The sequence below is a fragment of the Phragmites australis genome, chromosome 2 (genome assembly GCF_958298935.1).
Source record: "Phragmites australis chromosome 2, lpPhrAust1.1, whole genome shotgun sequence".
NCBI lineage: Eukaryota > Viridiplantae > Streptophyta > Magnoliopsida > Poales > Poaceae > Phragmites > Phragmites australis.
Genome location: NC_084922.1, coordinates 31,109,729 through 31,122,943, shown reverse-complemented (window position 1 = coordinate 31,122,943; position 13,215 = coordinate 31,109,729). Strand labels below are relative to the sequence as shown.

The window sequence follows — 13,215 nt, the reverse complement described above, 5'->3', positions numbered from 1 at the left end:
TCCTTCAGATGATTAAGCTTTTAAGATTTTCGGAAGTTATAAATATGCTTGGCCCATATACCTAACAATTCTAAGAGGAAAGAACTAATGGCCTTCCTAGAGCAGGTACTTTGGCGCAAGAGTACAGCCACAAATACTAAAAAACCCAACTCAATGCGGTTGATGACGTTCGTGTGTGAATAATTTTTATTGGTCCCACATGGGGACTCGCTAGGATGGAGCACTTGAAATTCGGTTGTTTTTTCCGCTTCTTTTGTTGAGAGAATCAAGTGAGATTATAACCTTTTTATTGTAATTACTAACTTCTGGAAACGATGAACTTGAATAGCATGTTGGGGTATATATAATAACTGAGATTGCTCTTAATTATATAGAGCGTATTAGAGTTTGTACTATACGATAGTGATCTTCGCATATCATATGGATCATTGCATAAACAAATAAATTAATTCCTAGCCATACATCGCCTACACAGAGTATGCCCTACAAGCACATCCTTTTCATCCCAACCACAAAACGGAAAGCAAAATAAAAAGAGAGAAAACCCTTAAATCCTACGAATTGTAGAATTAGCTTAGCAGGTCAACAACCAAAAACCGCCTCCCACTGTGTATAAAAGGCTCCCGGCACGAAACTCCCACAAACTTGTCCCCCAAACAGGCTCCGATCCCCAAGCACGAAATAAACCTCACCTAACCCCTCCCATGACCGACGACCACCCCCTCACCGGCGACCACCACTCCTCTCCGGCGAGCTCCACCGCCCTGGGCTCCCTCCTGCTCCTCCCCTCCGAGCTCCTCCACGAGATCCTCCTCCGCCTCGCCGTCCCGGAGCTCCTCCGCGTCCGCTCCGTGGCCCGCCCGCTCTCGCACCTCATCTCCTCCCCGGACTTTCGCCGCCTCTACCACCTCACCTCGGCCTCCTCAGGCCCCGGCCCGGCCGCCGCGTGGCTCCTCCTCTTCAAGAAGCTGCCCCCGCGTGACGCCGCGATCCGAGGCTTCCACGGGCCGTCGGGGCGCTGGTTCCGCATCCCCGTCTCGGGCATCCTCTCCCCCGCCGTGCCTCCCGGCGAGGACCTCTACTTCCTCGCCGCCTCCGGCAGCTCGTTCCTGTTCGCTGCAAACGGCCGCCGCGATCTCGTCGTCGTCGACCTCACCGCCCGCGCCGCGCGGCGCCTCCCGCCGTCCCCGCTAGGCCCCCGCGGCACCTCCTCCTGGCGCCGCTTCGGCCTCAAGCTCGTCGCCGATCCTCCCGGATCAAACCGGTTTAGGTACCCGTCCTTTTCATTCTTCTTTTCTACCGGAGATTTCTCGAAAACTTGCAGACGCTACCAACCTCATCGATCGAGTTTTTCTTTTACCACGGCGCTTTGCGATTTGTCGTCGTTAATTTGCATCTCTAAACCGACCGTTAGTCCACGTTAAATTCGATCGAAATCAATGTAACTGTTCGTGTAATCATCCTGATGTCAGTGTGATGGTTTTTTTTTCTCTGCAAGGTTTCTGTTTGCTGAGCTGGTGAACAACACGCCATTCCTCTTAGAATACCGGTCCGAGACCGACACGTGGCAGCAGTCGGAGGCGATCCTGGCCGAGGGGGCGGCGTCCGTGCCGGTAGCCCCGGACTGCACATACCTCTGCGCGGCGCATGCCGGACCAGACTCCGTCATGGTGTACTCCGGCCCGGGGGCGGACGACCGCCCGGTCTTCTTCCGGCCGCGGTTCCCGCCGCACAATCCGAACAACGCCGGCGCCGTGGGCGACCGGTTGCACGTGTACGGCGACGGGAGCGCGGCGGTGGTGCGATCCGCGGTGATCGACGAGCCGACGAGCAGGACCCGGGTCAAGGTCGTGACGGGCGTGGACCTGTACGGGTTCGGGGCGTCGTCGGCGGTGGGAGGTGACTGGGAGCTGGTGGCCTCCGTGCCGGGCGAGCTGATCGACGGGTTCCGGAAACCGTACGCCGTGATGACGGGGCTGCTGGCAGAGCGGGAGGGGGTGATCCGGCTGGTGCTCATTTCCAACTGCAGGGGCGCGTGGGACCTGGTGTGGCTGTCGTACGACCGCGCGCGCGGCGAGTGGCAGTGGGTGCCGGTGCCGGACTGGGGCACCAGCAAGGGGCTCAACATGGCCGGCATCGCCGTCTCCTCTACCTTCTCCCGCCTCTGGCCGCTGGCCGCGCCGTCGCCGTCGTCCAGCAGCCAGCCACCAGTGAGCTGACGAACCGAAGTCTGCGTCGCATGTGATGCGCGTGCGCGTGCTGTACATACAGGTGTGTGCAAGAGCAGTGTGGGCGAGTGCTGGCCCCATCCAACGCCGCCCATATCCCCGGCAAAATAATTTTATGCAGATGTACTACCGTCTGAATAGCTGTTATATGTTTCACGAATTTATTACGTTTCAATCGATTGAAATTCAGGATTATATGTCTGTATTTTAATCTGTACTTAGTTAAAAAAAATTGTTATATATTAGAAAATTATATATATCTTTATTATAAAAAATATTATTTATTTATAAATCAGTTTTTTTTATCAGTTATTAGATCTTTATTCAACTGCGGGTGTTGTTAAGTGAAACATATTTTTATTTTCACTCTATTGAAAATTAACAACTCCCATTTAACATGAATCTTAGAGTAAAAATGAGATTTACTCAATACTAATTATATATATTAAATAATAAGTATGTTTATGTAGACCTCATCTACGGTTTTAAGATTTATATTGAGAATAGATGATGACCATCAGCACTGTGTTGGAGAAGACTTTTCAATATTGTTGCATAGAATTTTTTTTTTCATATCCCACCCCCGTGACCGGCGCTTCTCGCCCCATGCGGGTGGGGCCGTCGCGCGGCGCGGCGCGGCATGATACCGCGCATAATAGCTTCGTCGATGGGGACTAGTCAGTGAGAGTGAAATGTTCAGTCTTTCAGGTAAGTGGTGTGTGCGTACTTCTCTTTTGTAATAGAGCTACTGCTACTGACCATTGTTCATAAACTTGCGCGCTTTCCAAAAGTTTAATTTGCTATGCTTGCATAGTTGAGTCAAATTGCGGCAAAAGTGTGACGACACGTGGCTCCACCCAAACAGACGCCTAGTGTCATTCCTCTTCTGTTATGCTCTTAAGTCTCGAGTAATTTGAGCATCACAAGAGGGGAATTCACTTTACTGCAGGCTGGTCTTTGTGCCACATTCGTTTTCTTGCGGCTGTACATGAATCTCTTGTATGCATCAGTCTTCACAGGGACATTCAGCAGTCTTCTTCTAAAAGGCTGAACCAAGAATCCTTCGCTTATATAATTGAACGTCATCTTCGGACCGGAGAGGTGTTTCTGGACTGTTCGATGGTTATTTCCTTGACGTCTCTGCCTAACTGCTTTGTCAAATCTTGACTCCGATACAGATTAGCGAGAAGTACCGGAGAGAGAAAACTGGTCGCATGCTTACGCAATCTGTACCTGGCAAATGAATAAAGCACGGCTGGAACAGTTGAACACAAATGGGTGTGTTTGTTCGGCGGACAAGGTTACTAAGTATTATATATTTAGGTTGAGCGAAATCGTATTTATTTAAAAGAATAGTATTTGGCTGGTTGTCTCTGGTTAAATAGGTTAAGTTGAATTTCTTTTTAGTTGATTGAATCTGAGACTATCATAAGAGTTGAGATTATGATTGATTATTCGTATAAATATGATTTTATGGTATTAACAAGTGAGTTCATATGTATAAGTGTATGCTACGTCTGTATTCGTCGGATCAAGCTGCGAAGCGAAGCTCGAATCGAGCTTCACTCCTGGACCAGGATGATATATTATATTTGCATAAGTGTATGCAGCGTCTGTATCTGTCGGGCCAAGCTACGAAGCGAAGCTCGAATTAAGTTTCACTCTTGGATCAGGATGATACATTATATTTGCATACGTCAGATTAGATTAGAACAGTAGATACAGACAACCAAATATACTTATGATTGAGATTATACCTATCCATCGAGCTAGGCTAAGAAATATTCAAGCAACCAAATACATCCTAAGATATAAAGACCTATCCACGCCCGCTTAAAAGATATATAATAGGTGTGTTTTCTATCCGAATTTAGGTGATCTGTCCCTGTCTTCTAGCTTGTCCCTGTCTTCTAGCTTGTCTCATAAATAAAAACAACTCCAAACATCTAATGCTTCATGTCCAAGAATTATTTTTATCCTCTCCTACTTAAGGTTCAAAAATATGACGGTTACCACTCAAAAATCAGGATAACCGCCTTTACCACTCCGGCCCCGGTTTCATAAAAACGAACGGCTATCGAATTTGAATTCAAATCAAATTTAAAAAAATAAAAAAATGCAGTAAAAAATTCTATAAAAGCTAGAGGCAATTCTAAGGCAATCTATGAAAAAAATTCAAAAAAACGTCATTTTCATCACGAAATATGTGCTCAAACATTGAGTGATAAGGGTTGGTTAACGACCGAGAAGAAGCGGTTACCGACCACAAAGTCAGCACTGATGGCCGAGCGATTTTTCGCTCGATTCGATAGGTAACCGTTAAAACTCTAGCGATTTTTTGAAAAAATAGGAAAAATATGGCATGAGACTTTTTATGTTTTGTTTAATCAGGAAATTTTTTGGTATGACCTTTGCTATATTTTAGACATTTTTAAGGAAATAAATAGATACTAATAGCAATACAAGCACGACCATATAATTGTTTCATCAAATATATGCATACATTACATAAGTATCACCTCAAATTAATAAATATGTCGAATTGTCCATACAAAAGCTAGAATGAACGAAACTTTGTCCGGTATATTTCAACCTCATTAAGTGTTTCCGTGGTAGTACTAACATCGGTCATCCTCTCGAATACCTCCCAGAGATATTCAAACAAGTTTGAATCCATGCCATATGCGTAGTGCGTGTGGGGATTTAATGCGGCCGTTACAAGTTGATGATCAAAGCTTTAGTACCGTAAGCATTAGTACAACAAGAATGCAAGTGGTAAGAGTGTATCACCGGTATTCACATAAGTCCCATTCATTAGATCATACATTCTGCGATTGGCAATTGTCATGTACTTTTCAAAGTTATCCCCATCATTGTGATATAACAAATCATACTCTTGCTTGATAACGGTGTATCTTATGAGCACCTCACTCACTGTTAGCACCTTGTCTGGAAATTTCACTACCACCTCCATGCTCGTAGGACTCACCTACTCTCCTCCTGAACTCTTTCTCATCCCTAGACTGAGCCATGACACGCTGCATCTGTTCCTCATCTGTCTCCTCATTATCGCTTATCAAATCTACCTGAACTCTTGCTGACTCTTGCCTTCGAAGCATCTCCTCTAACCTTCCCTTCCTCTTATCTCTTGCCTATTCAGCTCACACCTAAAGTAATCACACACATCTAGAGGCATCCTATCACAATGTATAACATTCAATCCGTACCCTACCAAATATTCTTTTAACCTTGTCCCACCATCACCTTTATTTTCCTTATTGCAGTAATTACACCTAAACCCCGAGACCAAATTGCCCCCGCTGCCATACCACATCTCTATCTGCCATAAATTACTACAAAATAGCATATATCATCCTATTAGCACTCCACAAATTCCAGCAACGAGGAAACATTGAGCCAAACTAACTACTAGGTGCTAACCAATGCTATCGGACACTAATCAACCCTAACAACCTAACAATGAACCCTAACCGATACTAACTAGTTTGTATATGTTGCTAATCATGCATAAATATCTCAAGAAATAATTAACTTCATCAAAATTAACTATCCTTGCCACTACAACGTATTAACCAAACTGACGACCTTCTAAGCACGTATATCGACCGAATCAAGCGAAAAATCACACTAGAATTTTATATGGTTACCGATCGAATCAAGCGAAAAATCGCTCGGCCGTCAACGTTGCCTCTGCGGTCAGTAACCGCTTCTTCTCAGTCGGTAACCGACCCTTATCGCTCGGTAACCGCTCCTTCTCGCTCGAGATTTGCGTTATCTCCGTCGTATTTGCATGGCAACGCGGTGGATCTGGATGGCCGGACGAGGAGGGTGGAGGTTTTTGCTGTGGAATGACGCAGGGGAACTAAGCATGGAGGAGGAGACCTCCTGCGTGCTTATCCCATTGAGGTGGGCCGAAACGGGCCGTTTGCACTGTACATTCAGCCTGTTTCAGCCTTTTCTAATTTTTTTGGCCCCTTTTCGAATTCTCAATGTTTGAGCACATATTTTGTGATGCAAACGATATTTTTTTGAATGTTTTTTCACAAATAGTCTTAAAAATTCCTCTAGTTTTTTATAGATTTTTTCCTATTTTTTATTTTTTTAAATCTGATTTGAATTTTTAAATTCAAATTCGATAATCGTTCACATTATGAAACCGGAATGGAGCGATAAGGGCTGTTATCGCGATTTTCGAACGACAACGGTCGTATTTTTTTTAACCCTGAGGTAAGCACCCGTCATTGGTCTCTGCTGCCCCTAAATGAAAGGATGGATGGCTGATAAAGAGACAAGGCAGAGAATCTCGATCTCCAGAAGAATCAATTAATCTTTTGGAATTGAGAGATGGCTGCTTGCTGACGAATCAATTCGTCAGGTAAATGCTGCGGTCAACTAACCATTCGATGTGCCGAATTATCTGGTAGTGGTAGGCTATGGGTTGCTACTGTGTGCTCTTGCCCACCTTTACTGGCAAGGAAAGGACGGCCTCACATGCCGTTGCTACTATGCCCTCTCAGCACTCAGACAGCTGTTACTGCGTTTCATAGTTTAATGTGATCCATACTTGCAATTTGCAAACACAAAATCAGGCCCTTGATCTCGATGCGCACTGGAAACATGACAGCCCCCTTTAGCACCCTATTGGATGTATTTTGTGTTTCAAGCCACACTTTGCCTGTCCTAAGTAAGAAACATTCATTTGGGACTTTCAACTGAAAAGAAAGCCAAAGAAACATTTCTTCACCGTGACATGATTCAAAACACACGCAAGCACGCAAGTTTTGCAAGGCACAAGAAGCATATGCATTTGACATCGGCACAAGGGCGTTGTCTCCAGAACGGCATTCTTTACGAGTTAACTCTCCTTTACAAGTTAACAAAGAAAAGTTAACTCTCCTTTACAAGTTATCTTCTTATATATATGGTTACTTCATACTTGAACTGTATTGCAATGTTAGGAACATCAACATTTGATGATGACGACATATATTACTATAGTGTATGTGGTTAAAGGAATCTTTAGTCGGTTTGATTCTTTTATTCTTTTACTCGGTTTAAATGATAGTCTAGACATCGGATTGAAAGTCCATCACCGCTAGATATTCGTCTTTCTTTTTGGTTTTGTACTCTTGTTTCTTTGTATGGTTATACGTATCCTGGTTATGTAGAAACTGCAAGTAAACTCTTAGATGTTTGTATCGTTTTGTTGTAAGGCTAAGATTCACTACAGCTTCGTTTATAATTTTTTTTACTTCTGCTCACTATCATCACTCTCCTTCCTAAACGGCTTCTAATGATGAAGCAATTGAATTGGAGATGAGTTCAATGGCGAGCTCTCGGTTCCAGTTGTTTCACTCGTTAGAGGTCCATTTGTTTGCTCCACCAGTACATCAGTGCCCTCCAAAGGCGCCTTGAGCAGCGAGGGTTCAACTTTCTCTCTGGCAGCCTTCTCCTCCTTAAGATCTTCTCTGGCCAAGCTTGAGAATTGCTTGTCCAGTGAACTTGCCGCACCTAGCCATGCGAGAACAATAATCAACAGTATGCCGCCAAGGTATGGAGTTGAGTTTGCCAAAGAACCGAACGTCAGGATCATGAATTGTTGGATCAGTGCACCACCGGACTTGCCCAATGGATTGCATACAACATCAATGGCAGCCTTTCCTTTTACCTGTAAACAGAGGAAGCTGGAGTTGGCATGCGCAGTGTAATAGTGGTGCAGACAGTTAGGCATCAAGAATCGTTGAGCCACCCAAACATAATCCTAAGCCAAGGACAAGACATTTCGGAGAAATTTCGTACAAACTGTAAGATCTTCACTAGACCAGTCTTCATGGAAAAATTTCTAGTTTTAGTTAGAACTTATCACGGCAAGGAATCACACATGACATAACTAAGGTACATGAATGAAACAATCAATGGAAGCAGAAAAGAACAGTTAATGTCATTTTACAACTACAGAACCAAGAGAAGTTACACTTACATATGGGATTTAGTAGGATTTAGAGAAGTGTATATGACCATATGCAGCAGCAGCAAATTTAAACGGCTGATGTGCTGCCATACTGATTTCAGCATGCCACTAACATACAGCTGTGCATAACTAACTGATAACACAATATATGATTTATCATTTAAATTTGTTGGTACCCAAGGTATCCTGGACCCTATTTGCAAATCAAAAAAGGGTTTAAATTTACCGTACAGAAAGTAACCATCACAAGAGAACAGAAAATCAACAAATGAATACAAAAACTTATTAAATACTTAATTCACTAAGGAATCACAAGAATGAAAATGCAATATGGAAGGATGAACAAACCTTCATATCTTCATCCAAAGGAATATATGCCATTTCCTTGCATGGATCAAATAAACTGTACTTCGCACTCTTGCTAAATATGTTCTGCATGGCACCCACGTAAACTGCTGCCAGAAGGGGAGTCATACCTATTGTGGCAAGCATAGGAGGCAATGGCTGTCCAAACAAAATCAGAGAGAAGAAACCGACACCAGTCAGCAACAAAACAGTGGGAGTGATCATTGCAACTACCCCCAGCCAAATTTTCGGAGTATAATTCGGCCTAACAGCATCATTGTGAAAGTCGCAATTCCAGTTGCGGTTGAGAAATCACCCATGAAAGATGAATATTCGTTCGGACTGGGGAACTGCCAGGTGAATAAAGAAAGCATTACTGATTACTGAACTTAAAACACCATAGGAACAAGACAATCTCAAAAATAAAAAGTTGAAAGTTGAGAAATATTACCTGTGCCTTGAGCTTTGATTTCCATGTGACTTCCACAAGATTGATACTAATGCCATAAGCAATCACCAAGGTAGCTAGGTCCCTCACATATCTCGAAGAGAGCAGAACCTTCAGACTCTCTTTCATGCCAAGCTTAGGCTTGTCCTGTTGAATAAATTGCTATCAAATTACCTAAAGTAGCAGTAAAAAATAGAAGCACAATAACCATTCTACTGACCTTTTTCTTCTTGCGATCAGACTTTGGAAGTGAAGGATCATTCAGAATAAACTTGTTCACTCCCTAATAGATGGAAGTTATAACAAGTCCAAGAAGTACCACTATGCTCATCATTCCTTTCAAAGATACCTCCCAACCATCAATTCCTGGACCTAATGTCTTGCGCAAATTTGAGAAATACTTCACAGTACGCTTAGAAAAGACAAGGGCAATATTAGCCCCAAGGCCAAATAAAGGGTAGAATTCTTTTGCTTCGTTAACTGTGGTAATCTGAAAAAATATAAATCAGATCAGTTAGAGCCTAAAGGGCCAGCATTTGATGAAAAGTTCGACAATGAAAATAAAAATACAAATGCCAGACACCAGAATGCCATATAGAGACACAGAGCCCCCGCAAGGTACATTTCTTCAGTAGATTGTTCTCTAATGGACTGATATAAACCATGGCCAGCTTTCTGCACAAAGACCTACTCAACAATGGCTACTGTGTGCTCTGCAACCCAAAAACTACGTGCACTGGTAACCAGTACAGCTCACCTTAAAGCAACTCTAGAAAATCTTATTCACTAGTCCTATCCCAGGACAAGAATGGATAAGTGCCATGCTCCTTATTATGTGGAACATCTGACTAAACTCTCCTTCAAAGGTGCAACTTACTTGATCACTCAGGCAATGGTTAAATGTGGTTAGGATACCAGCCTGTGGGCTCAAAACTTTTGAATCAAAGATTCACCAGTGGTTTCTAGCTGGAAAGCTCTCTTTGTTAGCCTTATGAACACTTTGTAATACTCCCATTTACAGAACCCTCCAATGTCAGGCGGGGAATTCAGGGAAAAAAACTCATGGTTGCTAACTTACTGGTGGCAACTATGAATGCTCAATGCTAGATACAATTAAAGTACATATAGACAGCACCAAAAAGCAATACTGTTTCACCAAAATCATGCACTGAAACCATGTCCTGTGTATTTGTACTAGGCAATTTTACAAAGAAAAATAGTCAAATCCAAAAAACAATTGTTATGCACAGGTTTTGCAGACTAACAACTGAAATGTTTTACTTTAGATCATTTTTAAACAAACTTATTGGTCCAGAGAATTGCTTCAATCTCTTCAGCTGACTTCTCTCAGATGTAAGAGACTAGATAAACAATCAATTAGTTGTGCTCCAGGAATAGTGCCAGACCATCCCCTTCATAGTCTTGACTTATTGTATAGCTGATACACATGGTTAATTTTCCTTCTTCTTAGTCAAGCTTATTATATATTTTGATTTTTCCTTTCCTTCTTATTTTATACTTTTCGTCTACGCATTTATTCTCATTTTTTATGAAGTTACAGTGAGGCTCCCCCTATTAAATGCCACAAAGTCAAATGAAAGTGCAGTTGGATAAAATTTCTATGAATATACCCGATTTGAACATTGGCTTCTCATCTAGGGAGAAAAGTAGCCCTAAGATAAAACCATATTAGATTTGCTAAAGCCTGTATCAGTAAATATCTCTTTCGAAAAGAGTTGTAAAGTGTGAACCGTATCCAGCCAAGTTGTTCTATGTAATAGACACCCACAACCAATTGAAGACTGAAAATAACTGAAACATCATTAGGATCAAGGAAAGCTAGCAATAATGGAGCCGGATGTATTCATAAAAGAAAACAACAAGGACCTAGATTTTTATAGCCAAAAAGTTTCGACATTACAATACGCAAAGCTACAACGCAGGAACTACAATGCGCAAAGCTACTAACCAAACAAACGTTTTATGACCTAGCCATTATCCCAAGAGCGCAGCATAAGATGCCTAAACCATAATGACAGGGACAAGTTTTCCCCTTAAATCTTTTGCTCTCCAATAACCAACCATTCGGACGAATTATTGGCTAATGAAACGATCAAAATCAATTTTCATGCAATTATCAAATGAACTGACATTTGCACATGCCAAGATTAACCCAAGAATCAAAACCCAGACTCACCTGGTTAGCGAACCCCCAGAAGAGAACCGAGATGACGACGCTGCCCCACAGCTCGACCATGACATAGAACAAGCAGAAGCTCCAAATCCTCAATATGGCAACGGGGCCAGAAAGCTCAGGCCAAGCGCGACAAGAAGCTTGTCAGCGAGTGCGGTAGGATGGATGACATCCCTGAGCGGGTAGAGCACGAGGGCGAAGGCGCCGAAGAAGGCGATGAAGGGGAAGATGATGGTGTAGAAGAGCGCCTACCGCGAGAGCACGTCGGAGAGCTTTGTATAGAGCAGCATGAAGCCAATGGCAGGTTGACCCAGGTGTTGGGGATGATCTTCCCTCCCCTCGTAGGATAACTCAAGTCTGTCGGAGACTTCACACTCTTGTTACTGCAGGTTTGTTTCAGGGAGCGCAGGTGAAGATCATGAAGTACTCTCGGTCGAAGGGCGTACCCGCAGTCCCAGCTTCCCGCGTCGGCGAAGGCAGTAGCGGGCCTTCGGCCGGAAGCTGAAGGCTACATCGGTAATTTTGTTGATCGGAATGGGCGAATGTAGTAGTGTGTCTTCGACCTGGGACCGAAGACCAGCTCGTGGCGCCGAAGGGGAGAAGCCTTCGGCGGATTCACAGGGACTGAAGACTATGATTGGATGGCGGGGCCCGCTTTAACTGCCCGGAGTAGAGTTGTAATTATGTAGATATACTTGATTGTACCATAATGCTCCCGAATATTTCAAAAATGTAACACGTAAGGGGTAGAAACTGTAAACACCGCGTGAAGTAGTTGAGTACGGGTAATAAATAAGGTCATACTGTATCCGAGAGATCAATTGAAAACAGTTTACCCTAAGCATGTGTCACCCCAAGAAGCCTTCGACATTCACCATAAGCGAAGGTCCACCTTGTCTGGGACTTTGTTCCAACAGTCTTGAGGAAGGGGATGATCTCGACGATGCTCCCCTTGGCGGTGACCACCAGCACATCCTTGGTGTCCCGCAGGATCGTGTAGTTGAAGAGGATGCATAAGAACATTAAGCCCAATGGCACGATCTTCTTCGGCGTCTTCACAACGACACCGAGAAAAATTTTGCCCTCCGGCTGTGCCGCCGGCACGGCCCCAGCCGCCGCCGCCTGCGCGCCGCAAGACATGCCACCACTACACCTGGCCCTCCGCTTCAGGAGCCCGAGCCCCAGGACAGCATCGTGTCGCGGCAAGAGGGGGCCTCTCGACGCGAGGAAGCGGGGAATGGAGAGCGTGCTTGGCGACGGGGGAGAGGGAGGCGCGCGGGCACGGGAGTGGGAGCGGGAGGCGCAGGCCGGCGCAGTGAGGAATGGCAGGCTTGGCGTGGAGAAGAGCAAGCGACTCCATGGTTGCCGGGTGGCGGCGCTCCGCTCGGCATGACGGCCCTCTTCGCCTCCGCTGCGGCGCTGGTCCAAACCCCGACACGCAAATCGGGGTTTAGTGCGTTGCAGAGGGAGGGAGGGGGTAGGTTGCAGTGGAACATTATTAAACGATCGCGCATTCGTACGCCTATCGGATCAACCGTTGGTTTGCGGGACAGAATCGATCCCGGCGGTTGATGCGGGAGTGGGGGTTGGTGGGCAGAACCGGACAGCGTGCGGCGGCCGCCCGACGCAAGTCAGCACACTCGGGTGCCGTTTGGATCAATGGTGGGACACAAACAGGACAATAAGAAGGGTTATAAAACTGTGGGTTTGAAAAAATATACTAAATTTTAATACTATTTTCATATTTAGGTATGTTGGGTTTAGGTTTGAGTTTGAGCTTGAGTTTGAGATTGAAACTTGAAAGGATTAAAATACCCTTGCATCTCTACAACAAATCAACAATGCAAAACTCGATCACTTCTATGAAATTGAGCAACATTGTCATGAGCCATGATAACATCTTGTAGCTTTTGTTTGACTTTTACTATGACACAGAGCAAGAATGGTAGACAAGATAAGTTACTGATAAAAAATGAGTAAATCTAAACATAAGTAGCATGCTACACAA

General features: G+C 44.4%; 1 protein-coding gene and 1 pseudogene across 1 annotated transcript; one reads left to right on the top strand and one right to left on the bottom strand.

The window, feature by feature from the left end:
• The first annotated feature begins 605 nt into the window (after nucleotides 1–605).
• LOC133908372 (uncharacterized) lies at nucleotides 606–2,415 on the top strand. The gene is made up of 2 exons (XM_062350367.1): nucleotides 606–1,270; nucleotides 1,499–2,415. The coding sequence occupies exons 1-2, from the start codon at nucleotides 705–707 to the stop codon at nucleotides 2,217–2,219; spliced, it is 1,287 nt and encodes a 428-aa protein (XP_062206351.1). The 5' UTR covers nucleotides 606–704; the 3' UTR covers nucleotides 2,220–2,415.
• Nucleotides 2,416–7,324: 4,909 nt separating this feature from the next.
• LOC133910007 (plastidic ATP/ADP-transporter-like) lies at nucleotides 7,325–12,647 on the bottom strand (annotated as a pseudogene).
• Nucleotides 12,648–13,215: the final 568 nt, after the last annotated feature.